Source organism: Phacochoerus africanus, chromosome 2 (assembly GCF_016906955.1).
Source record: "Phacochoerus africanus isolate WHEZ1 chromosome 2, ROS_Pafr_v1, whole genome shotgun sequence".
Lineage (NCBI taxonomy): Eukaryota > Metazoa > Chordata > Mammalia > Artiodactyla > Suidae > Phacochoerus > Phacochoerus africanus.
This window is the reverse complement of record NC_062545.1, coordinates 279,870,203-279,897,668: the sequence shown is the minus strand read 5'-3', so window position 1 is coordinate 279,897,668 and position 27,466 is coordinate 279,870,203. Positions and strand designations below refer to the sequence as shown.

The 27,466-nt window shown below is 53.2% G+C and overlaps 1 protein-coding gene across 2 annotated transcripts in view; it reads right to left on the bottom strand.

The window, feature by feature from the left end:
* Positions 1–27,466, bottom strand: part of CACNA1B (calcium voltage-gated channel subunit alpha1 B) — a 197,585-nt gene that overhangs the window by 101,154 nt on the left and 68,965 nt on the right. For both annotated transcript variants that reach the window (XM_047769115.1, XM_047769117.1), the window contains exons 16-20: positions 21,410–21,527; positions 20,504–20,571; positions 17,213–17,319; positions 9,321–10,088; positions 8,298–8,515 (exon numbers count right to left, since the gene is read on the bottom strand). In XM_047769115.1, coding sequence (XP_047625071.1) covers positions 8,298–8,515; positions 9,321–10,088; positions 17,213–17,319; positions 20,504–20,571; positions 21,410–21,527 — 1,279 coding nt within the window. The remainder of the gene's footprint in view (positions 1–8,297; positions 8,516–9,320; positions 10,089–17,212; positions 17,320–20,503; positions 20,572–21,409; positions 21,528–27,466) is intronic.

The following is a 27,466-nucleotide window of genomic DNA, read 5'->3' as shown; positions in this document are numbered from 1 at the left end:
TCATTTCTGAGGAAATTATAATTTACCAAACTGATCTTAGAAATAAGAAAGTTTAAACAGACCAATATCCATACAGAAACAGAGAAATTATCAAAGAATTACCCTAACGACAACAAACCCAAACCCAGGTGATTTCACAAAGGAACTGCACCAAATCTTTAAAGACCAAGTAATCCTAATACTACTAAAACTACCCCAGAAAAAGAAAAGAAGCAAACTTTCTGATCCTTTCTACGAATCAACAATAGCCTACGGAACCTCCCCTCCAGTGAAATTTCTCAATAGAGCACCTCTTAGTTTTACAATGCACTTCAGGAGAATATAAGTCTCTCTCATTACACTGGGTTGTTGGGTTTTGTTTATGGAGGGGGAAAAATGTATATACATCCCCAGAAGGCAACACATTTTTTTTACTGTGGGAAAAAATTCTCAGGCAAATTCCAAATTCAGCTGGTTGGCTATCAGAATCTGCATGGATGTTTTTGAAAAGTGCAAGTTTCACTGAAGGAGAGGGACAAAGCAATTGTCTGCTAAAAGCTATTTTGACTGTGGTGATCAGGAACCAGTGGGTCAAGGTTTTACGTACTAATATGAGGGTTTTTACTTTTCAGTGGTTAACTATGCTTTAGTTATATTTTAAGAAATTGCTTAGAGATTTTGAGTCACTACTCAAAACAAGTATATTTGAGTATTCAAATATAATACATTATAATTTTTATAGTACGTAATTTTTCCCATTTAAAATAATGGGAAATAGGAATCCCATTACAACATTTTCAGAAATGGATTAGTGAAGTTAAGCAAGAGATAACTGAATGGCATTAATACCTACCCTGTGATCCTTCACATAATATGAGAAAGCTACAGAACACATCTCACTTGAAGCATCAACCTAAAAATCCTCCACAGGGAGCTCCGTCCTGCCTCAGTGGTAACAAGTCCAACTAGGATCCATGAGGATGCAGGTTCAATCCCTGGCCTCGCTCAGTGGGTTAAGGATCCGGCATTGCTGTGAGCTGTGGTATAGGTTGATCTGGTGTTGCTGTGGCTGCAGTGTAGGCCAGCAGCTGTAGATCTGATTTGACCCCTAGCCTGGGAAACTTCATATGTCACAGGTGCAGCCCTAAAAAACAAAAAATGAAAAAACAAACAACAACAACAACAAAAAATTCTCCATGAAATATTACCAAACGAAATCCAACATCATGTTAAAAAATTAATATGATAACCTAGTGGGGTTTATCCTAAACTTACAAAGACGGTTCAAGATCTGAAAATTTGTTACTATAAATCCCCAGATTTAAGGGAAAATATATGATCACTATGGATGCCGAAAAGGCCTCCAACAAAATTCAACATCTATTCTAGAATAAAAATACTCACTGAGGAGTTCCCATCGTGGCTCAGCGGAAATGCATCTGACTAATAACCATAAGGTTGTGGGTTCGATCCCTGGCCTCGCTCAGTGGGCTAAGGATCCAGCGTTGCCACGAGCTGTGGTGTAGGTGGCAGACGCAGCTCGGATCTGGTGTTGCTGTGGCTGTGGTGTAGGCCATTGGCTACAGCTCCAATTCGACCCCTAGCCTGGGAACCTCCTCTGCTGCAGGTGTGGCCCTAAAAAGCAAAGCAAAACAAAACAAAACAAAACAAAAAAACCCTTTCTGAAATAGAAGTTATAGAATACTATAGCATGATTTTGTATACACAGACACACACACACCTCTCACGCCCAAAACCAGGATCTTCCTTAGAGTAGAGGCAGAAACAGTGTAAGGGCACTCGCCAATTCTACTGTTCTCTGATAGTGTATTAACTGGTGCAATTAGGCCAAAAATAATGATAATAATAATAACAAAGAAAGATCTAAGATTTGGGAAGGAATAGCTACAACTATATTTACAAAATTTTGTATAATATATTTGGGAAAATACAAAGAGAATGCAAATCCAATGAACAATGTGAGGATTCAGAAAAGTAGCAGGATACAAAATTAACATATAAAAGTCAACAGCCTAGATATCTGCTCAGAGCAGAAATAACACCAGGACCCAATTAACCCTCCCCCAGTAACGATCAAAACCACTAGACATCAAGAGAATGAAGACAAGCCACAAACTGGGAGGAAATACTTCCAAATCACACATCTGATAAAAGTCTGTGTCAAAAATATACAAAGAACTGTAAAACACTCAACAATTAGAAAACAAACAACCCAATTAAAAAGCAGGCGAGGAATTTCCTCTGTGGAGCAATGGGGTTGGCAGTGTTGGCAGCACCAGGATTCAGGTGTGATCCCTGGCCCAGTACAGTGGGTTAAAAGGATCTGGTATTGCCACAGCTCGGCGTGGGTTGCATCTGTGGCACTGATCTGATCCCTGGCCCGGGAACCTCATGTGCTGTCAGGTGGCCAAAAAAGAAAAAAAAAGTGGACAAAACGTCTGTTTTCAGACCACAAAAGAATAAATTAGAAATCAATAACAGAAAGATAAATTCCAAAATACATAAAGATTAAGCAACACCCTTACAGATAACACATGGATTGAAGAAGATATTTCAAGAGAAATTTTAAACTAAATGAAAATGGAAACACAACTTATCAGAGTTTGTTGGGTGCAGCAAAAGCAATGCTTCTGTAGGAAATTTATGGCACTGAGTGCACAAATTAGAAGAGAAGACCCCACGACAATAATCTAAGCTTACAATTTAGGGGAAAAGAGCAACTTAAATCCAAAGTAAGCAGGAGAAAAGAAATAATAAGAATTAGAGCAGAAACCAGTGAAATTGAAAACAGCAAATCAACAAAGAATATCAATGAAACCAAAAGCTGCTTCCTTGAAAAGACTGGTAAAATTGATAAGCCTCTCACTAGGCTAAGATAAAAGAGGGAGAACACACATTACTAACATCAGAAATAAAAAAGGAGACATCACTACTGACCCCGTGGACATTAAAAGTATATTAAATTAATACTGTGAACAACTCTAGGCCCACAAATTTGATAAACTACATGAAATGGATGATTCCTTGGAAGGATACAACCTGTCAAAACCAGCATAAGAAGAAAGAGATAACCTAAACAGCTTTATATCTATGAAAGAGACTGAATCAATAATTAACTACCTTCTAAAGCAGAAAGCACCAAGCCCAGACGGGTTCCCTGGTGAATTCTACCAAATATTTAAGAAAGAAATTATACCAATTCTCTACAATCTCCTTTAGAAGACAGAAGCAAAGGGACGATTTCAAACTCATTCTAAGAGGCCAGCATTACCCTAACGCTAAAACCAGATAAGCCGTCACAGGAAAACTATAGACCAGTATGTCTCATAAAGACAGATGTAAAAAATTTCTCAACATGGAGTTCCCGTCGTGGCGCAGTGGTTAACGAATCCAACTAGGAACCATGAGGTTGCGGGTTCGGTCCCTGCCCTTGCTCAGTGGGTTAACGATCCGGCGTTGCCGTGAGCTGTGGTGTAGGTTGCAGACGCAGCTCGGATCCTGCGTTGCTGTGGCTCTGGCGTAGGCCGGTGGCTACAGCTCCGATTCGACCCCTAGCCTGGGAACCTCCATACGCCGCGGGAGCGGCCCAAGAAATAGCAACAACAACAACAACAACAACAAAGACAAAAGACAAAAAAAAAAATTCTCAACAAAATATTAGCAAATTGAACTCCCAAAGGTATAAAGAGAAATATATACCACAACCAAGTGGGAATAATCCCGCATATGCAAAGCTGGTCCAACATTCAAATAACAATTAATATAATCCATCACATTAACAAACTAAAAAAGAAAACTCTTATGACCAAATCAGTAGGTGCAGGGAAAGTATTTGATAAATCCAATACCCATTTGTCATAAAGACCATCAATAAATTGGTAGAGCAGGAATGCTGTCAACTTTATAAAGAACATGCATATGCACAAAAAACCCTACAGCTAATATCATACTTAATGGTGAGAAGCTTGAAGTGCTCCAACTAAGATCAGATACAAGGAAAAGATGTCTCATCTCACTACTCCTTTTTAGCACCATCCTAGAACTCCTTGCTAATACAGTAAGCCAAGAAAAGGAAATAAAAAGTATAGAGATTGGGAAGTAAGACATAAAAAACTGTCTTTGTTTGCAGATGACTTGATCATCTATGCAGAAAATTTGAAGCAACAAAAAAATTCCTGGAACTAATGACTGATTTTAGCAAGGCTGCAGGACACAGGTTAACATACAAAAGTCAACCGTTCTCCTATAGACCAGTAATGAACAAGTGAAATTTGAAATTAAAAATATATTATTGGAGTTCCCTGGTGGCTCAGCAGGTTAAGAATCCAGCATTGTCACCGCTGTAGCTCAGGTGGCTGCTGTGGTGCAGGTTCAAGCCCTGGCCTGGGAACTTCCACATACCGTGGGTACAGCCAAGAGAATAATAAAACACTATTTACATTAGCACCCCCCATAATAAAACACTTAAGTATGAACCTAACAAAATATGTTCAAGATCTCTAGGAGGAAAACTATAAAACTCTGATGAATGAAATAAATGAGTTAATAAATGGAGAGAGGCTCCATGTTCATGGATGGAAGACTCAATATTGTCAAGTTGTCAGTTCTTCCCAACTTGATCTGTACATTCAATGCAATCTCAATCAAAATCCCATCAAGTTATTTTATGGATATCAAAAAATGATCCTGAACTTTATATGGAGAAGCAAAAGACTCAGAATAGCTAATACTTCCATACTGAAGAACACCAAAGTTAGAGGACTGGCACTACCCAACTTCAAGACTTACTACATAGTTGCAGTAAACAAGACAGTGTGGTATTGCTGAAAGAATGAACAAAGAGATTAACAGAACAGAACAGAGAGCCCAGAAACAGACCCCCACAAGCACCAGTCATCTGACCTTTGACACAATGCACTGGGACAAAGACAGACAGTCTCTTCGGCAAATGGTATTAGAACAACTATACATCCATGTTAAAAAAAATCCAGGAAGAGTTTACACTCTTCACAAAAATTAACCCCAAACATAGGCCTAAATGTGAACTGCAAAACTCTATCACCGCTGGAAGATAACACAGGAGAAAAGCTAGGCGACCCTTGGTATGGTGATTCTTTTTCTAGACACAACACCAAAAATATGATCCATGAAAGAAATAATGGATAAGCTGTGCTTCATTAAAATTATCAACTTTTGCTCTGTCAAAGACATCAAGAGAATGAGAAGACAAGCAAGAAACTGGGAGACAATGTTTGCAAAAGACACATCGGATAAAACACACTGTTACCCAAAATATACAAAGAACTCTTAAAACTCAACAATAAAAACAACAAACTGATTTTAAAATGGGCCAAAGACCTTAACAGAAGCCTCACCAAAGATATACACAGGGTAAATAAGCACACAGGGATGCCCTACATCAAATGTCATCAGGGAAGTGCAAATTAATGATGTTAAATGCATCACTACACGCCTATTAGAACAGCCAAAAGCTGAAGCCCTCACAACACCAAATGCCAGCCAGGAGGTAGAGCAACAGGAATTCTCGTCACTGCTGGTGGAAATGCCAGCCATTGTGGCGGCTTCTTATAAAAGTAAACATATTCCTGCCACATGATCCGACCATCGCTCTCTCGGGTATTTACCCAAAGGAGCTGAAAACTTGTGTCCACACAAAACCTGCACACAAATGTTCATAGCAGCGTTATTCATAATCGCCAAAATATGGAGGCAACCAAGATGCTCTCCAGTAGTTGAGTGGATAACCAAGCCATGGCACATCCAGACAGTGGAATCTTACCCAGTGCAAAAAAGAAGTAAGCTCTCAAGCCATGAAAAGCCATGGAGGATCTTTAAATGCATACTGGTCAGTGAGAGAAGCCAGTGTGAGGATGCTACCCACTGTATGAGTCCAACTACATGACACTCTGGAAAAGGCAAAATAACAAAGACAATGAAAAGATCAGTGGTTCCAGGGTTTGTGGGAAGTGGGGACGGATGAAGAGGCAGAGTACAGAGAATTCTTAAGGCAGTTAAATATGGTGTGTCTTGTTACAGTGACGGAACTCTGTCATTACACATTAGTTCAAACCCACAGAAGGTACAACACCAAGAGTGAACTCCAATGCAACCTCCGGACTTTGGGTGATTAGGATGTGTCCGTGCAGGTTCATCCTTGGGTCCTTGGTTTAGAAAAAAAAGAAAGAAAGAAAGGCAGCATTTGGGGGAGCAACGCAGTTACTGGGGAAGGGTGCGCATGTGTGGCAGCAAGGAACACATGGAAATCTCTGTACCTTCCTCTCAATTTTGTTTTGAACCTTACACTCTTTAAGCCTTCAATTTGTTTTCAAATAAAAAGATTAAAAAGTGGGCAAAAGATATGAATAGGCACTTCACCATAGAAGATACACAGATGGCAAATCAGCATATTAGAAGAAGCTCAGGAGTTCCTGCAGTGGCACAGCGGATTAAGGATCCAATGTTGTCTTTGCAGCAGCACGGGTTTGACCCCCGGCCTGGCACAGTGGGTTAAGGACCCAGAATTGCTGCAGCCGTGGCGTAAGTTGCAGCCACAGCCTGGACTCAGTCTCCGGCCCAGGAACTTCCATATGCTGTGGGTGCAGTTAAATAAACAAATAAACAAACAAAATAAGATCAACATCATATGTCGTTAAAACAATGAGATGAAACAATGAGTTACCATTACACACTTACTAGAATGGTGAAAATCCAAAACACTGACAATGAGACATGTTGGAGAGCGTATGAAGCAACATGAATTCTCACTCACTGCTGGTGGGAATATAAAATGATACAAACAATTTGACTCACCAATTTCTTACAAAGCTAAATACAGTTTTACCACACAATCCAAAAATCATGCCCCCGGGTATTTACCCAAATGAGATGAACACATATGTCCACACAAAAACCTGAATATGAAAGCATTTAATAGCTTTATTCACAATCGCCAAAACTTGGACACAACCGAGTATCCTTCAACAGGTGGATGGATAAATAAACTGTGGTCCATTCTGACAGTGGAATATTATCCAGCACTAACAAGAAATTAGCCAGCAAGGACGAACCTTAAATGCACATGGATAAGCGAGAGAAGCCAGTCTGAAGAGGCCACACACTGTATGATTCCAAACCTATGACATTCTGGAAAAGGCCAACTAGAGACAATAAAAGATCAGTGGTTTCCAGGCTTAGGGAAGAGAGGTCACACCTAGATTCCCATGGACAGAAACCAGGTGGTGACCCTCCAGCTACTCCAGAAAGAACCAGACCCAAGGGGCTGATTTACGGGAGTCTAGGAAGACAGACTCGCTGGCACCACATGAGGTAAAACAACAAAATGGACTCGGGAAAGCTTCTTTCTCCAAGGAAGCAAAGACGAAGGGGAGGCTAAGCAGCCAGAGCTGGCCATCTCCCACTGCTACACCTGGCACTGTGCCCTGGTCCACAGGCCCCAGGTGAGAGCACCTGGGCAAGAAAGAACGGGCAGGTGCACTTGTCGGGGGTTGGGGGAACACGTCTGCAAACACAGGCAGGTGTGCGGCAGCACCTGGTCTGCCTGAGCCCTAAGTCTTCACAGCAGACCTCTGCAGGCTCTGCCTTCTCCCGGGGCTCAAGGAAACAGCCCATACACCCGCACACAGGGAGGGGCCAGTCTTTGTCACCTGCAGGTTTCTCCCTACCGGACGAGTGACCCGAACCCAGGAAGGGCATTTTGTTTACCCTGTGCCCTCAGTGCCCGTGCATGGTCAGTCACAGAGCCACTGCTCACCTGGATCACACGGACGGTGTGAGAAGGGGAGGAAGAAAAAGGGAGGCGCAGACAAAGGCCCGGCAGGAGTCTGAGAGCAGGGACCACTCTCACCCACTAGCTCCTGACCTCAGTGGCCACGGCCTTTGGCAGCATTTGTGCAACTATGAAGCTTCATCCCTGTTGTGTGGACTCTCTTCCTGACGAGACCATAAGTCCCATGAGGACTGCCAGGTCCCGCTACCTCCTGCTGTGTCCCCAGCCCTCTAACCCCATGCCTGGCACATACTGATAACTTGCAAATATTTTTGGAAGGGAGGAGAATAGAGCTTAAGTGACATGTGACAGTGATAGTGTTCCCCAGGGGCACCGGAAAGCAAAGGAATATCAAGGCGCAGATGCTGACGGCAAAGACTTTCCAGCTGGGGAACAATTCAGAGGCACGCTCTGTCCCCAGGTGGCTGTCGTGGAGCAGGAGGGAAGGGAGGAGAGCAAGCTGGGCCTGCGGTAATGAGGAGATACTCACTGGGGACAACAGTGGTCTCCCCGGGAGGGCCGGTCAGCGTCACCGGGATATGCACAGTGGTGCTCAGATCCAAGGGTTGACTGCCCATCCGACTGACGTTCCGCTGATTATCTGCATCCTCTGGCTGTTCTTCCACCTTCTCTAGACAGGTGCTGGGCAGTGCATGCACAGGGCCCACACCCATTACCCCACTGGCCTCCAGGTCACAGTGTGGCTCCCTGAAATCAAGAATGCCCATCAGAATCTGATGCGGCCCTAAACTCCTATTCAGTCTGCAAAACCCAGGTTCTTCAACTCCTAACCAGATCAAATAAATCCCTGACCATCTCTGTTTGGGTTCTTATCACCATATACAGGTCTATGCTTTTAGGTCTGAAAGGTGGGGAGAGGGCTGACTCACTCCCCTGTTTGTCCCTGGCACAAGGCCAGGCACGACTAACACCACAGCATGCATATCTAACAGAACTGAGAATGAAGGCTCACCACCTGGGGCCCCCCCCACACCAAAGGCCCAGCACAGAGCTCTGCACACAAGACAGGGCCGAGGTTGGGTCTATCCTGAGCCGTGGCCTCTGGCTCCACGAGTGGCCTGTCCACAAGCACGGGGACTGCTGGCTTCTGCTGCCATCTCCTGCTCCCCAGGGCTCTCAGAGCCAGAGTCTGTCACAACCACGCGGTCTAGTCGCCTCCCCTGCCCCCGTTTAGCCCAGAGGCCTCCTCAGGCTTCCGTCGGGCTCCCCTGACTCTGCTTCCTGCACAGTGCTCCCCGCTTCTCCCTTCTCCCCCCAAGTCAAAGTGTCCCAAACCAGTCTTAGCAACGTCCCCCCGCGCCGCTCTTCCTCCCGGGGCCACGCTCCCGCCCCGCAGCTCTGAGCCCTTCCCGCGGCGCCGCCGCAACGAGGCAGGACGGTCGCTGCCCAGAAAGGGGCTGCCTGAGACAGAGGCCAGCGGCCGGCGACAACGGGGCCGCCCGGCCCGGCCCGCACCGCGACCCGTGGGCCCCGCCGCCCCGCGCCCACTCACTGGGGCTGGTGGTTCCGGAGCTCCTTCTCCTGGTCCCTGTCCTCCGCCTCGCCCTCCTTCTCGGCCTCCTCGTGTGCCGGCGGCGCCTTGTGGCGCCCGCGGTGCCGCCGCGCCGGCTCCTCTCCGCTCTCCGCCTCGCGCGGGCCGGCCCGGGCGCCGCCGCGGTGCCGCGCCCGCCGCTCGCCCTTGGGCCCGGGCGCCGCGCCCTCCTTGCCGGGCTCCGGCGCGTGCCGGTGCGCGCGGTGGCGCCGGGGCTCCCGCTCGGCCGCCTCCTCCGGGGAGCCGCGCCGGTGGTGGCGCCGGCCGCCGTCGGGCCCCGGGCCGCGGGCGCGCTCGCTCCGGGCCTCCCGGGGGCCCGCGGCCTCCTTGCTGCGGCTGCGGTGCGGCCGCGGCCGCTCCTCCCGGGCCCCGGGCTCCCCGCCTTCCGCCCGGTCCTGCTCCCCGGCCGGGGCCGGGGCCTTGTCCTTGTCGCGGTGCCGGTGGTGCCTGCGCGGCGGGTCCGCGCCCTCGGCGGCCTCCGTGCCCTCGGGCCGGGCCTTGCCCCCCGCGGGCCCCCGCGCGCCGTCCCGGCCCGGCTCCACCACGAGCGGCCGGTCCAGGTGCGTCTTCATGTCGGGCCGCAGGTGGCGGGAGGTGGCGAAGCGCAGCCGCTCCTCGGGGTCCATCTCGCTGTAGAGCGCCTCGCAGCTGGCGCGCAGGTTCTGCAGCCGCAGCTGGCTGGCCCGCTGCTCCCACACCGAGCGCGCCTTGGCCGAGTTCTGCTGCCTGCTGTGGGGAGACTGGCGTAAGCGGCGCCCCCCGAGCCGCCCCGCGACCTCTGCCTCGCGGGGGAAGCCACAGATGGACACACAGCGATGGAGGGATGGCAGAGGGCGCGGCAGGCGGGGCGGCGGGAGCCCTGGCGCCCCTGGCAGAGTGGATGCAGAAAAACAGGCGGCAGACCCCCAGGTAACAGACTTCAGGGCCGCTCCCCCTCGGGGCTGGGGCGCCGCAGACCCTGAGCGCCCCAGCCGGGTTGGGGCGGGGGCGGGGGGCGCTCAAGGCTGCAGGAGGCCAAGGGGTGCAGGGCAGTGGGAATGATAGGCGCCAGCATGAGGTGGCAGACAGGCTTCCAGGGCAGGTGGGCCACCCACCAGGAAGGCCAAAATGGGGCGGGGGGGGGGGGGCAGCGTCCAAATGGAGCAGGACTGGGAGAGAGAGGAGGCAGGGAGGCCTCCACTGCAGCACAGGGAGCAGGGCTGTCCAAGGACGGGCTTCTCTGTCTCCACCTCCAGGAGGGAAGCCACTGGCCCCGAGGCAGGGCGTCTGAGAGGGAACCCAGGAAGAGGTGGATCATCAGGGGTGGATCAGACTATAGTCCAGGGAGTGAAGGGCCCTGAGGGCGGGTGGTCCTCTAAGGAGCCGTGCAGGTCATGCCTGGACTCTCCCCGAGGTGGCCAGGCCCATTTGGGCAGCTGCCACTCAGCTCCGTGATCCAGGAGCCCAGCAGTGAGGTCTGGGGCTGCGGTCACCAATGCCCTCCGCTCTCCTGGCTCCATGGAGAAACCTTCCCTCCACAGGGGCTGAGAGCCCTCCGGCACCGGAAGGGGCCTGTGTCCGGGCTCAGCCCTCACTGCACAGGCTTCCAAAGGCCTTGGCCACCCTCCAGCGTCACTCCCACAGTGACATGTGCATGCCTGCTCCCCACCTGGGGTCCACAGCACAGGGTGCATAGGCAGCTCTTTGCATTCGAGGATATTTGCTGAATAAGACCGCCAACATGGGCGACCCCAGCACCACGTTGGCCAAGTGGAAACCTCCTCTAAAGCCAGTCTCATCCTTCAACCTCTGGAGGTTTCTGGAACCACCATGGGGGCAGCAGTGGCAGCCTAAGAACAGTGGTGGCTGTGGCGTCTGCATAAGCAGCCACCTCTTCCAACCCTCAAAACCACCTCAGGAATCAGGTGCCGTTCTGGTCCCCACTTCACACTGAGCATAGAGGACGTGACTCACAGAAGATCCACACTGAGTCACTGACGGAGCCAGGATCAGACGCATGTGAGGGCAAAGGGGCAAAGTGTCTAAGAAGATGTGGGGCTTCGGCCAGACTCCGGCTACACTGACGGCACAGCCTAGGGCCACCTCCTGAGGGCCTGTGGGGCCCAGGCGGGACAGGACCCCGGGCTCCGTGCCCTGGCCCCTGAGCACCACCCTGAGTCCTGCCCCTTCATGGGTCTAGTCCAGGCTCCAGGGTGAGGAGCTATTTCTGGGGAAACACCTGGAAAGCATGAGAGCAGAAGAGCCTGCAGCCTGTCCCTCACTGGGGGCCCAGGCAGGGAGCAGGCAGAGTGATGTATGGGGGACAGGTGTTGGCCTCTCGGGCCACCTGCTGACCCACACCTGCGGCTGCCTCCCCAGGCCCTGACCTCCCTCCCCAGCATCGAAGCCATGCTGCCCTGCCCTGTTCCTGAGGTCACCTTACAACAGACCCATCTTCTCCTTCTTTGGCTTCAACCCAGAGCCACAGGGGACCTTCCCATCCCCAGCTGGCACCAAAACAGCAGGGCCAACTCTGAACAGTGCTGAACTCTGCGACGTGGAGGGCAGCAGCCCCATAGGGGAGACAGCCAGCCACTGGTCAGGCCTCCCCGACAGCCCAGCAGCCTGAGATGGACCTGGACTTGAGCCATTTGGTAGGCAGGTGGTGGCCTGCTCAGACACAGCCATGAGTCTGGGGACCCGTTCTGTCAGAACAGACAGGCAGCAAAGATGATGGGGGGTGTGTAGTGGCTAGCAGCTCAGGCAGGGAAGGGCACGGCCCTCGCCCGTCCCTCAGATGCAGCTCCATCTGTCTGGGAGCCCAGTACTCCATGGAGAAGCAGCCGTCTGCTGGACTAGAGGGTGCCACAGGGCTGGCAGGCTCTCTGGGTTGCGGCCCTACTTGGCCCTGCTCCTGCAGAGTCCCTGCCTCTGGGCCTCATGCCTCCAAAGACTGTCACCCCACCCACCACCCCGCAGCGCCGCTGGCTTCCTCTCAGGAGGCCTCCGGGCATCTGTGCCTTTGCTGGTGGGAATCGGCCCACCCTGCCTGGTTGCTGCCCTGTCTGGCACGTGTAGCAGTGTGGCCAGCACTTGCCTCGCTCTGTGTGGCCCTATCAAGCTCATGAGCAGCTCGGGAAGGTGACAGGGAGGGCCGGGCCACCCTGCCCTACAGTGCAGTGTGGCAGGGCCCTGATCCAGGCAAAAGCCTTGTCGAAAAGGGCTTCTTGAAGGCATCACAGGGACAAGCCGCTCCCACTTGTTCAGCCTGGCCTGACCCAGACATGCTTCCAGGGCTCAGAAGGAGCCTCTGCAGTGGGCCCTTGCTTTGAGGTCTCCATACTGAGAAGGCCGGTCACCCACGGCTGTGACAATGTGAAGCACCCCACCCCCCCCCCCCGGGCGGGTGCAACACCACTGGTACCTACGTCCGTATCTCACCCTGAGCCAGACATTTGGGATCCAGCCTCCTCACCCCAGGGCCAGCAGGGGCCCAGCAGCCAGCAGCTCCAAGTGCCTGTGGAAGGCTGAGCCCAGCGCTGTGCTGGCAGCTAGGGAACAGGGGCTCGGGGACATAGGCGTTCCCACCACCAACAGGACTCAGGGAGGGCACCGGCCATGTCCAGGGACTTCTCACCTGCAGGACCTGGCCACACCCTCAGGAAGAAACCCCTGGGGACAGTCAGACTGGTGTCACCCCCAGCAGGGCCACCATGGGGCTTCTATAGCTCTACCTCGGGCTTTGGCTGGTCCCGCGTAAGCCTCACAAGCAGACAGCAGCTCTGCTCTTGCTAAAACCTGGACCTACTAACGATCACGGAGACATCCCCTCTCAAGGAAGGAAGGGGCGGATCAGGAGGAATGTACGGAGGTCCTACGTGACCCCTAAGGAACCCTCTACCTCATGCGAGCCACAAGGAAAGAGCCCCCAGTGGCCCCAGCAGTGGTTGCCTCAGGAGAAGCAGATCTGCTCAAGACACCATAGTGACAGCACAAGGACAGACAGCAGACAAGAAGACAGGGACCAGGAAGGAGAGTAGGAGAAGCTGAGCTCGGAGAGCCTGACCCCTGAGCAGGACACGTGCCCAGCTGCAGAAGGCTTGCCTGGAGCTGCCCCCCAAGCAAATGACTGGACGTGGGAAAGGAGAGAAGGGCTGGACGGAAGGTGTTTGCAAGTCGTTGTCATGAAGCCGCAGATGGGATCATAGCAGAGAGACTCACGGTGAGTTTACGCTGGAGACAGATGAGCTGCGAGATACAGTACCTCGAGTTTGCTTTACAAAACTGCACATGCAAAAAACAAAACAAATAAAAGTGAGAACACCAGAGGGAGAGAGGGAGAGAGAGAGAGAGTTCTAAGCGACACTAGAGCATGTGTGAGCCGCATCAGGTCAGGGCCCGGCTGCAGCGTGCATCCGGGCAGGAGGCCAGGGACCCTTCTGTCAGAACGGGCACCAGCTGAGACCTTGGAGTAGAAGAGGAGTTGAGAGGGAAAGGGGGCTGGCAGAGAAGCAACCCCCAGGGTTGGAGACGGGAGCGCCACCTCGGGGCCCATCCACCACAGCTTCTCCCTGGAAGGGCTGTGGGGCTGGAAGGTACTGGCACACCTGTCCCGCAACTCCAAACAGCCCCCCGCACCAGACTTGGCACCCCACTCCCCTGCACCGGGCGGGTGCTAAACCCTGCAGTCACCTGGCCTTCAAGGCGCAGCAGAGCCGGTAACACAGGGCGCCTTACCTGCCTCTTGACTCACCTGGGCCCTGCTTCCTGACCAGCATGCTGGCCCCCAGCCCACCCTGGCTCCCAGGCTCTAACCCAGGTGCCTCCGGCTCACCGTGACCCTTCCCAGGGGCAAAGAGGTTCTACCACCAACCCATCTTCCCTTGACTGTAACTCCAGCCATTGCCAAGTGTCTTTCTGGAAGCTTTTCCAAAACCAATAGAGAAAAACCATGGGTCTCTTTGCAGGCAGTTTCCTTCATGGCAGTTTCCCCAGAAAGGACCAGGCAGGTCCCCAGCCCTGCCGTCTCAAGGCTGAGTCACAAACATTTGTGAGGAGCTCAGAGCAGCTCACCTGCCTACTGGCCCTGAGTACCAACAGACACGTGTGTGCCAGAGAGCGAGCAAATCAGCATGCTTGACTGAGCAGGGAGCTTGTGACGGTGCATGGAAGTGTGACAGACTGTGAACGTGTGAGTGAGTGAGGTGGACACGTGTGAGTGTGGCCGTGTATGAGGCAGGGAGCACAGGCCCCAGGATGTACAAGGCCCCGTGAAGATGAGGCCCACACGGCCAGAGGACAGAGGACTGGAGGTCCCCTCTCTCCCACTGGGAGGGAGCCCCAGTGACTCCAGGGGACTCGGGTGCCCCACTGAGGCACAGAGCCTCCGTCCCCGGGGCACGGTCCTGGGGGCCTCACGAACACCATGGCACCAAAAGCGCCCTGAGCCTCTAAGGCTCACAGAGAACATTTCGGCCAGCAGGCCCCCCCCACAGCGGACCATAGAGGTCAGCATGGGGCCCCTTGGGAGAATCGCTCTCCCCCCACCTCAGCGGCTCAGGCACAGAAATGAACACAGGGAGAGGTGGTGCTGTCTGTCCAGCCCACGGGAATCCCCAGGAGAGCGGGGACCGTCGGGGCGGACGGGACCGGAGGATGCCAAGAGCAGCAGCTCCAGCCCTCGGAGGTCTCAGCGCAAGAGAGGAAGGCAAACAAGCCTCACACGATGGTCCTCACGCCCCCGACCCTTCACACTGGGGCCAGACCTTCCCCAGGGACTGAGACCCCTGGCGGTCACATCCGACCAACTGCCTGTCCCACAGAGATGGGCCGAGGACATGCTGTGTCCCAGGAGAGCAGGCAGGACCCACAGCTGGCCCAAGAGGGGGACACAGTGGCCAACGCCTGGACACACCCAAGGTTGGCCGCGACGGGGGTGGACCAGCAGGAGCTCAGGCGTGCTGTGAGGGGAGCACCCGTGCGACCACCCAGGACCCTCTCCCAGTCAGTGATCGTATGTCCCCTCGGCCGGGGAAGCAGAGCTGCAGCCTCGTTCCTGCACAGCTGTGTCCCTGCTGGGCACGGGGCAGAGGAAGCGTGTCCAGACCTCTCTTTCTAGTGTCCTGAGATGCTCCCCACAGCTGGGCTGAGGGCCCCGCCCCTCTGAGGTCTCAGCCCAGGTGGGAGTGGACGCCCTGCAGCACATCCCGAGGACTGGGCAGCCCTGGCCAGCAGCAGGAACACAGGACAACGCACTCCCCTCCAGGAACAGCAAAGAAGGTAGATGTTACACAGAAGCCCTCAAAGCCCATGGGTGATGGAATGAGTCATCCGCCACACCCCCGCACAGCAGATTGCCAGCAGCTTGCACGGCACAGTGGAAGGGACCGAGACAGGAAGCCAGCCAGGTGACAGCAAGCCCAGAACCAAGCAGACTGAGCAGCTGCACTGGCCAGACCACAAAACTCCAGAACAGGGAGTTCCCATTGTGGTTCAGCAGGTTAAGAACACAATATTGTGTCTGTGAGGATGTGGGTTCGATCCCTGACCTTGCTCAGTGGGTTAAGGATCCGGCACTGCTACAGCTAGTGAGCTATGGCATAGGCCTCAGCTGCAGCTCCAATTTGAGCCCTTGCCGAGAAACTTCCATATGCCACAGGCATGGCCATAGAAAGAAAAGAAAAATACAAAACTCCAGAACAACTGGGCACTGGGCACTGAGCAGTCGGAATGATGGCTACTGTGTCCTGCTGGCCCCCTGCAGGCTCCCGGCACCCCGGCCTGGGCTCCTGGGCCTGGGCCCTCCCTTTGCTTCTTCTACCCCAAAGGCCTGCACTCCCTGCTCACCTAGAGATGGGTCATCTGCAAACACCTTCCTAGGAAACAGGCCATGGCCCTGGTGACTGCCAGGTGAGAACGGGGCTGCTAAGGGGCCCCTCACAGGTGTGCATGCACTCCCACTCCCACAATCCCATCCACGTGCCAGCACACGCTCACAGCACAGTGCCTGGGTCACCGTCAGTGCCTGGGTCACCGTCAGTGCCTGAATCTGTTCCTGGTGCTCTGATTACAGCGGGCACTGGAGACGGAGGCAGCTACAGAGCAGGGGCCCGTGATGAGCACGGGAAATGGGAGGGGTGTGGTGGGGTGAGCGCGGGGCTGAAGACAGGGCCAGCAGCTCCAGGGTGGCCTCAGCCTGGCCCTGGGCCCCTCTGTGCCCTCTCACGGTCACCCAGTGACCAGGCATTGAGCTGCCCTCCCTGGGGCTGACCTCCCCCAGCCCAATGCAGTTTTTGGCCCTAGGCTGGACCCTCTGTCCCAAATCTGAAGCCCATAACACCCCCAAAAAATGCTTCTGCAATGTACCTTGCAGCTCAGCTGAACCTCGTGGCAACCAGAGCCGCCCAGGTAAGCCTCAGCCCCATCCGCACTTCCTCCCATCAGAGAAGCCTCCTCCTGACCTCTGTTCCAACACCAAAAACTCAAAGATATTTTGGAAACTGCATTAAATCTCCGGGGCTCCTGAATCTTTGGTTCACAAAGCACATTTCTGAAAAGCTGTATCTAAGTCAGATGTATTGACTCCCTGGAACCACCCAGGACTGTCACGGGGGAAAGCCTTCTGCAGACCCCTCCTGCACACGGTGTGGCCACACCTCACTCCCACCCCAGCTGGAAGAGGCGTGGAGGCCGTACCTGGGGGTCTCTTGGCTCAAGGGCCCCTGCAGGGAGGAGGGCCATTCCCCACCTCAGCTCCTGGGAGTGGCTGAGCCCTAACAAGCGCCAGCTGAACCAAGGGCCCTTGAGGAAGCCCCAGGAGAAAGTGGGACCCCAGTAGCCCAGCTTCCACCCGCAACCCACTCTGAGAGCCTTACGCAGCAATGGAGATGTTCGCGGCAGACATGGGGCTGACTTCAGCCACTTCTTTGGCCTTTTGCAGAGCAAGCTTCTGATTGGCTGCTTCTTCCATCTCCTCTTCGTCCTGGAAGTACAGACAGAAACGTGTGTACAGCATGAGAATGCTGGGTCCATTCTGATGCCACCAGCTCTGCACATGGACCTGAGTCCTTCCTGCCCCCTGAAGCAGCAGAGGCAGGCAGCTGGCTCCTGCATTAGCAAGGCCCACGCAGGCTCTGGACCGCCCTTCTCTGCCTCCCTCTCAAGGTGACAACCCCCACGGTCTCTGTGGCAGCACCCTCTCACCATGCGGCATCTCCAGGGACCCATCCGCACCAGGACGTTCCTGTGTGTTTATCTCACAGGACTTCAGACTCATTCTGTTAAAGGTGCAAACCCAGCCCCTCTGCATTTCCACCTGCCCCGCTCTCCATGGAGCACTTGTCAGCTTCTCCCCCAGGGCTGTGAACGAGGGCACAGGGCAGGGCTGCGTGCCCTGGGCGTGGGTCCCAGCCCAGCACCACCTGCAGAACCACCACCAGGAGTATCTAGCAGGGCCACCCCACAACCTTTGAGCTTTTCCATCTGGACCCAGTGGATCCCATTCTGTCTACCTGTCCCTGGCTGTAACCATGAGAGGGCCCTCCTGCTCCCTCGACACCTGCGTGGCCACTTGCTGCCTGGCCCTGCCTGGTTCCCTTACCCACTCAGGGCTGGGGCGTGCTCCCATGTGCACATGCACAGTCACCTGCCCTGCCTCTGTTCCCTCCATGGAAAGGAGAGTGGACACCTGGGCAAATGCTCCAACCCTGACCCCAGGTCACTAGGCAACACCAACAGGGTCTGCTCCTCAGACCTAGGTAAACAGCTCCAGGCTAAGTCCACAGGTCCTGGGAGGGGAACGAAGGTTCTGAGCTGGGCTGCTGGAACTGCCCTTCTTTCCCCCATAACCCCAACCCCAGGCCCACCTGGCTCCCCTGGGAGCTGGCATTCCCAACATGTCCCCAAACGCCCTTGAATCTGCTTTTAGAGGCACAGTAATGGCAACCAAGTCCCCTGTCAGCTGCCTGCAGGTTTCCTGCCACAGAGAAGAGGTGCCCAAGCTTCAGCCCCCAGAGTGGAGGCAGAGCCAGATCCACCGCAAAGCACCCGCAATGTCCCTCCCGCTGTGGACTCCATCCCGCTTTCCAGCCCTCTGGGGCAGTGGACGTTGCAAAGCACTCCCACAGATGTTCTCCGAGTGAACTCGATGTGAGCTTACTTCCACTCCGAAAGCTAAACGGTGCTCCAATACGCTTGTGGGAATATCCAGGAAGGAGTGGCCACACCTCACTCCCACCCCGGCCAGAAGAGATCCTTTGGGGCTCTTGGCCAGTCCAGGAATGCCCTAGAGCCTGAAACAAACAGGCCTCCACCTGCCCGACTCCCAAAGAAAGAGAGAATTCCTGAACTAGGGCACCCAAAAGGGCCACCACCCAGGGTGCCTGTGCATGGAGATGGGGCCCCAAGGCCCTGAGGTCCTTGGTATGCCCACCACTGACAACCTGAAGGACAGTGGGAGCTTGGAAGTCAAGCTTGCCCACCCTACGATGGCTAGGGCCAGACCGCCAATGCTGCTGGGCACCCTGGGTTCCTGTGGTCCCAGAATCCCTGATCCAAGACCTGCTCTGGATGCACAGGTCCCCCTGCCCTGGCAGCCCAGCCAGGGGCGTGGGCCATTCTCCAGCCACTCCTGAACAGTGAGGCTGAGTCTCAGTCCTGGACGACAACAGAAATGGAGGCCCAGTGGGATTCCTGAGTCCTCAGAAACCAGCAGCCAGAGCAAAAGGAGGAGTCTAGACCCACAGGCACTGCCGCAGCCCAGCTGGGCCAGGAGGAGGAGGAAGGCCAAGCAGAAGCCAAAGGAGGCACACCACATGGGCCGCCTCCAAGCGGCACTCCTCCGAGACACCGGATTGAGGGCAGGGCAGCTGCAGAGCATGCCCTTGGCACACCTGCATCTCTGCTGCTGTCCTCAGGGAAGGCCCAGGTCAAGCCCAGAAGGGGGACAGTGTTGAGGATCCTGGGACAGGCTAGACTGGAGTGACCAGACTGTGTCAGACACACACAGGTGCAACACAGCAGGAGGCTGTCAGGGACGTGAGGTGCGGGTGCACAGACACGCACGCAGAAAGGCACACACACACAGAGGCACGCACACAGAAAGTGCACGCTCAGGCACATGCCTGGCATACAGAGCAAGCACACAGGTGCCCACAAGGGGCAGCGCCTTCTTCCAGACCCACTGACCAGCAGCAGCACCCTCTGCACCTGGAGCCAGGCTTGTCACGGCAGCAGGCTGAGGCTGAAACAGTGGGTGGCCAGCTGCACTGTCCAGGGCCGAGAGGGTGCAGGTAACCAGGCAGGGGGCTGTGTCATCTGGAGAGAAGCCATGGGGGGGACATGTGTAATCACAGTCCCCACCCGGCTCAGGGATGAGAGGGGACTATTAGATGGCTCCCGCTGGGTAAGCCTGGAGAGAAAGCTGTCCTGCTGGGGCACTGCCATGCTGAGAAGGGCACCAGCTGCTCCTCCAGGAACCAGCCTGGCGAGAATCTGAGGCCAGCACTGCCCAGTGACCGCCTGCTCAACCATCCACGCCTAAGACTGACCACAGGGCCTTCTTCATCCCCCTCCCGCCCAGCAAGAACACAGGGGCCCTCACCGCCCCCCCCCCGGATGAACACAGGGGCCCTCACCGCCCCCCCACCGGATGAACACAGGGGCCCTCACTGGCTTTTAGGGTCTTCAGAACTGGATGTCCCCCAGGCCCACCTCACGATCCCGTTCACTGCGGACGGGACAGGTCCCCACTTCACAAAGCCCCAGTGCCTGTTACGCCTGAGGCCAGGGCAGCCTGCCCCCCACCCCCGACTTCTTAGGCCTCCCTCTCAGCCCTCTCCTGCTCCCACATTTCCTCTGGCCTTTCCAGCCGCTCTTCTCAGGTCTTGGCTTCCCCGGAGCTGCCCTCCTGGTCCTCTGCTGTCCTGGTCTCCCCCTGCCTCCTCAGCGCCATCCTCCCCTACGCCTGGTGGCAGCCTAACTCCTGCCTGTCCAGGACCTCAAGGAGACGCCTCTGGACAGGGGTCACATGGTCCTTAAAAGCCAGGACCTGGCCCTCCTCGTGGCTCTCTGGCCTCGTCCAGAGGGACATGGACTGACACCCCACCACCACCACCACCACCACCACCGCATGCCTGGGCTGCAGGTGGCGTCCCTACCCCACATACCTTGGTCAGCTCCTGTGCGTTGGCGAGGTTGTCCACGGCAATGGCCAGGAAGACGTTCAGCAGTGTGTCTGGTTGGCTCCAGCTAAGGAAGGGGACCTTCTGCCCCACCGCCTCTCTCACCGTCCCACTACAGCTTCCTCCAAGCAAAATAGGGGCCTGTCTTCCCAGGTCCTGACCAGTCCCAGCCTCCCTTCTCGGTGTCCACATCCCCTTAAGCCCCTGGCCCCCCAGCCCATCATCCCCAGACACAGCCCACCCCAGCTGCCAGGGCCCACCCAGCATCGCCGCCCACAATCGCCCACTGCCCAACCTCCCCCAAAGCCCAGACGACCGCCTCCACAGCCCAGCTCCTCAGCGTCGACTGCCCAGGCCAGAAGCTCACAGTCTGTTGGAATAATTGCCTTTGCCTCCGAGAGGGCTCGTGGACGCCCCCTCTGCCCACCTCTCCTTCATTTCAGGCCACAGACAGCCCGTAAGCACAGAAACCTGCTGGCCAATAGCCTGGGCGCACACCTGCCTGGCCCCTCGCCCTTCCTTTTCCGGGACCTGGCCCTCAGGTGCTCTCCCTCCAGAGCGGCAGGAGCGGCAGACACCCAGAGCCCACAACCCGAGGCCCCCCGCCTCCAAGGCCTCGTGCACCCTGGCCCCGCCCCCAGCAGCGTGCCAAGGCACTCCTGCAACCCGGTCAGAAACGAGGACACAGCGGCCACAGGCTGCATCTGGAGGGGCCCAAGCTGCTCCTGGGGGCGGGGGAGGGAAGCGGAGGCGCACCATGGTCCACACCTCGGGAGGAGGCGCCCCAAGCACCCCCCTCCATCCCCCCGGGGGGAAGAAGAGGGGAGCAGGCCCAGGCCGGCACCGACCCACCGACCGCCAAGGGCCTGCACCCTGCGCACAGAAGGATACAGTTTCCAAACAGCGTCAGGACGATGAAGTAAAAGGACGAGAACATGCCTTTGCTGACTCCACCCTGCGACTCGATGCCGTGGTACATCACCGCGTTCCAGTCCTCCCCGGTCAGGATCTGCAGAGGGAGGGGAGCACCGGGCACGCCCGCTCGGCCGCCTGCGCCCACACGCACCCAAGAGCCCACGGGTCTTTAGAGGACAGTGCTCCTGGAGGCCGAGGCAGCCCAGGGGCCTCCAGAAAAACTCCTGGAAGGACATGGCTGCTGGGCTGGGTCAGGCCTTATGAGATGAGCACGCTCTGGGTGGCGGCCAAGAATGGAAAGGGAGCTTCCGCAGGACAGGAGGTGGAGACCTGAGCACTGCGCTGGGTGGGGCCAGGCACACAGCTTCCCACCTCCCAGAGCCACCTGCTCACTGGTCACTGCCACACGGTTGAGGAAACAGGCTGAAAGACGGGTGAGGGCTGCTCGAGGCTGGACAGGAGCTGCGGGGCCTCCGACCCTTCAGGCTCCTACCACCCTTGGCCCAGTGGGTCCAGGCCACGAGGGTGGCTAAATGCCATCCCTGCCCCCGAGGAAACCCATGTCTCTTCTTCACTTGTGTTTCTGGGAAAGTACAAGAGGGTAAGGTAACAGACATTTGGGTGTCCAGCCCTCAGGAGGGAAAGTGCTAACACTCTGGCGCATTTATCAGACCCACTGCCCGCAGCCGCTCTCCACCGGCAGCCCCCGTCAGGAATCCGGTGGGCACCCCTGCCGTCGTGGTCCTCCACCGCACCGCACACACGTGCCTGCAAACAGAATCCGCCAGGCGCATTTGAAACATGCAGGGAAGGTGTCAGAGGACACGCGGCCTCTTCGGCCTTTGCCTCACGGTCACGCTCAGGAGGCTCGCCGTCTGGACACTATTCCTGGAGACTCTGGCGGACCCTCCACGCATTCACCCACCTCCCGGTAGGCACTGCCCAGGTCTTCGCCCGCGTGTCTCACTGCCCGCAGGAAGCCTGTCTAGAACAGGTCCTGCTGGGCTGTGGGCTCTGCGCACCTCTGGCTCCACCAAGCGCGTCCAAGGTGCGAATCCTGAGTTACAGTCCCAGCAGCCAGCTGCGTTCTCCTCGCGCCCTCATCCCAAGCTCAGCACTGTCCCACTCCGATCAGTCTGGAGGGGTGAGCGCGCCGGCTAGTCTGGCTGGACATCACGTGCCCAGTGGCTTTCAAGTCTCTTTCTCTGTGGCCTTTTCAACTCTTTGCTTTGATTTCTGATGCCCTGCCTTTTCTCACTGACGCCTCATGTATTCTTGTATATACTAGCCCTCCATCTGCAATGTCGCCTAGAAAAATCTCCTAGTCTCATCTTTGCCCTTAACAGTTTTTGGTACTATAAAAAAGTCCAGGGGTTCCCGCTGGGGCACGGTGCTCATCGGTGGCATCTTGGGGGCGGAGGTTCAGTCCCTGGTCGGGTACAGCTGCAGCTCAGGTTGCAACTGGGGCTCGGATCTGATCCCTGGGCCAGGAAGTCCATATGCTGTAGGGCAGCCAAAGGGAAGAAATAAAATAAAAATCTAATGAAGGCAAATGGATCAGTCTTTCCCTTTATGGTTTCTACTTCTTCCGCCTGAAGAGATCCCTCTCCATCCCAAGGTCATAATTTTCCTATGTTTTCTCTGAATTACTTTACAGTTTGGTTTTTCAGTTAGGTTTCTAGTCCCACCGGAGTTTGTGGTCACTGTTCTGTGTACACACAGGGACGAAGATCTACTTTTTTCCCACACGGCTCATTTTTTTGTCCCCTCCGTCCTTCCCCCGCTGGTGCCAGCTCTCACCCCCAGGCGTGGGTATGTTTCTGGACGGTCTAGTCTGTTCTTCGATATCTTGCCTTTACACCCGTCTTCATGACTGCAGCCTTCTAAGAAGTCCTGCGGTGCGGTGGGAAAACCACACCTTCTTGAACTGGCTGTTCCTGGACGTTCACTCACCCACAAAACTGATGTGCTACACGGAATTCGCAGGTTAAACTAGGGTTAATGCTTTTCCCATGGTAAGGCTTCCCACTTCTAAGTACATGCATTCAGTTCTTCAGGTCCTTTGGTAACAATTTACAATTTCACCTGTAAAAGTCTTGCATACTTTTTGTATATTTATTTCTGGGTAACTTATAGCTTTGTCACTACTGTCAATGAAATCTTTCATTTTAATTGACTATTCTAATTGAATGATATTGTTATTAAAAAAAAAAAGCTTTATGCTCTGTATGTTGAGCTTGTATTCAGCAACATTAGCGAATTCTTATTATTCCTAATTGATTCTCTTGGGTTTTCTATGTAAAGACATCATTTGCAAATAAAAACAATTTTGTCTATTCTTTTTGAGTCCTACTTCTGTTTAAAAAAAAAAAAAAACTCACTACATACATTGACTTCGACTACCTGAAGGCCAGATACCCTCAGTTTTTCTTTAATCACAGTGCTTTCAATGTGTACAAGTCTGGATTCTCCAGAGAAACAGACGCAATAGGAGACATCCGGCTGTATCGCAGGGTTATGGAGAATCAGCCCCCAAGACCACAGCCGCCAAGGGGATAGGAAGGGGTAAGTTCCAGCCCAACTCTGAGTCCACAGGCAAGAGAAGACGCCTGGCACAGCACAAAGACAGCCGTGCGGAGAGAGTGGACTCTGCCTTCTGGGGACTAGGAGAGGGGCCTCCCACATCTGCTCTGCTCAGTCTCCCAATTTAAATGTTAACCTCACCCAGAAACATCTTCACAGACACACCCGGAAATAACGTCTCCTCTAGGCACCCCACGGTCCACTCAAGGCTTCACATAAAATTAACCATCAACAGCCTTTTATCTGTGATGTCTGCTACAGTCTTTTAAACAAAACTGCTTTATTGAGACTTGATTCACATACCATATAACTCAGTCACCTTAAAGTGTATAATTCAATGGTTTTTAGTATATTCACAGAGATGTGCAACTGGAGAACATTCCCACCCTCAAAAAGGAACTCCCTATTAGCTATCACACACTTGGATGTGGGTTTTTGTTTTTTTTTTTAAGTCCTTAGTATTTTAGGTTCTTTGTATAATGCGTTTTTCATCATAATTTCAATGTTTTCTCTTTCTACATCTATTTATACGCTTATTTTTCTTTTAACCTATAGAGATTGGGAAGTGACACTGACACATTCGTGTATTACTGAGATAAACACAGGTAGCTATGAGGTTCTATTTTACACCCAGTTGGATACGACTTCCACCTACTTTTCTTTAGGACTATTTGTATCTCCCTTCACTGGGCAAATATTCTGATGCCTGCTGTGTGTCAGGCAATGTTCGGGCGCTTAGGTGGTCAGTGGACAGAACAGAGCCCTGCCTCGTGGGGTGTGAAAGGAGAGTCACAACGGAGATGTTGCTGCTGAGAGAGTTCTCCCAAAAGGAGCCAGAGACTTCCGCACGTCTCACCCGGGTGGAATCTGACCCTTGACCACTTGTCCTGACGCAGGCATCCAGAACAACCATCGCAAGCTCCAGACGCTCACCAGACACCTGCCCTAGCACACCTGGTGACAGGCACCCCGAAACGACACACATTCCCTTCTTCATTTCTCTTAGGACTGCACCCTGCGGCACATGGAGGTTCCCAGGCTAGGGGTGGAATTGGAGCTGCAGCTGCCAGCCTACACCACAGCCACAGCCATGCCAGATCCTTAACCCACTGAGCGAGGCCGGGGATCGAACCCTCAACCTCATGGATACTAGTCAGGTTCGTTAACTGCTGAGCCACAATGGGAGCTCCCACATTCCCCTTCTTCTGCCAGAGCGCAGCCATGCAGCTTTTGTCTTTCTCTTCCCTGGAACACTATTTTAATTTTACTCAGATCTGTGTCTTTCCAATTGCTATCAAGACTCCCAAAAACTTATGCGCAGCCTCCTGTGGTTTTTTTGGCTGACAGAGCTCATACTCTGGTCTGCATTTTGCTTTTCTCATACCGTCTTTGCCTGCCTGTGGTGTCACAGTTTACTAGCCTCATGAACTGATTTCTTCCCCTCTCTAAAAGGGTTGAGTAAGTTATCACCTGTGCCTTACAGGCTCTGCAAAACTCTTAACGCACTGAGCCCTGGGCCAGAGGGAGGAAGGCAGAGGGTTTCGACTATGGACTTCTTTTCTTTAAATGGTTATAAAGTTACCCAGGTTTTTCACTTCTAATTTAAGTCATTGATGCCTTCCTATAGAAGTAAATATTTCATCTAAGTTTTCAACTCCATTGGCATAAAGTTGCCATAATATTCTCTTGGGGTTTTAAAAAACATCTCCCTTTTCTGTAGTTATACCTCCCTCTCAGGCTATACATTTTAAAAAAACTGTTTTTAATTGAAGTACAGTTTATGTACAATATTATACAAGATACAGGTGTGCAATATTTCATGAGTCCTGATTTTTAAAGGTTATACTCCACTTACAGTTATTACAAAATACTGGCCCTATTCCCTGTGCTATACAATATACCCTTGCAGCTTCATTTACACGTCACGGTTTGTGCCTCCTAATCCCCTGCCCCCATCTGCCCCTCCCCGCCTCTCCCCACTGGTCACCAGTTTGTCCTCTGCATCTGCGAGTCTGCTTCGTTTTTATTATATTCGCTAGCTTGTTGTACTGGGCTCCCCTTTTATTTGTGCTTTTTTTCCCCTTGATCAGCCCTGCTATAAAGTTATCTATTTTATTAGTCTTCTTGAGAATGAGCTTTTGATGATTCTGCTTCCTTGGTATTTTAGTATTTTCGTTTTCTGTTTCGCTAATGCCTGCTCTTAACAATATTTTTTCCTGCTTTCAATTTTTCCTTGGCTTACCCTATTATTCTCGTTAGTCATTTTCTTAGTTTGATAATTTCTTTGAAGATTGTAAGTTTTCCTCCAGGTATTGCCTCCGAGTCATCCCATAAGTTTTTCTAATTATTGTTCGAACTGTTTGTGGTGTGCTCTGTGATGTCTTCTTTAACTCAATCTTTCACTTTCAAAGACGGGAAGGTTTTAAGGGACCGTGTACTAGTGCTTTCTATTTATTTAAGTAATACTAAGAAGGTGCGCAGAAGGAGAGCAATTCTCCGCTGGGAGGAATTCCCTGACTGCCTTAGCAAGTGGTCGATTTCTGTAAACGTCTATGTGCCTCAAATCATGACTACTTTATTCACCATCGGTTGGGTGCCAAGTTCTACACACGTCGGCCGATCCGAGACTTCGCCTCAGGAGTTCTTGTATACCCTTTTGAATCGCTTATCAGCTTCATCCATAGAAACTTACTATTAAATCTCTTAAAGGAGGGTGGACTTTTGACTTCCCCGTGTAACTCGTCAGTTCTTGCTTTTTAGGCCGTGGTGTTAGCCTGCACTCTCCCTTTGCTGTCATGTGATGTGTTTCCTTATTTTCACTAAAGAGTTTTTTCACCTTAATTTTGATTTCAGCTGATGCTAACAGGACATCAACTTTCTCTTGGCTAATGTTAACCTAGTTTATCTTTTTGTATCCCTTTAATTTTAAATTATGTACTATTTCAAACATTCAGAAAAGGTACCATGAATAATATTTAACAAAGCGTTTACCCAGCTTAAGAAATAAAACACTGAAGCGCAGCTGTGCTTTCTTGAATTGAGCTCTCGCCTTGCCCCCTCTCCTCGAGCCCCGCTCACCCTGAATTTGGCCTTAGTCATTCCTGAGCAAGCTCTGATACTGTTACTGCATAGATGCCCTAAGCAACATGCAACATGTTTTGAAACAAGATGTCTTCGTCCTTGTTTAAATCGTATCATATGAAATGGTATCCTAACATAACATAATATGTATCATTCCAAATTTTGCTTTTCTTTTTGAGCTTAGTGTTGTTTGTGACCCATGTTGATACAGTTTATTCCATGTCATTCACTCTCCTGATGTGTAGATACCACGCTCTTCGGACCCACTCTCCTCCTGATGAATGGGGAGAAAGGTCCCGGGTTTTGCCATCAGACGTGCTGCTGCTGCGAAGCCTAACGGGTGTCTTGTGCGACCCACCAGGGACCCTC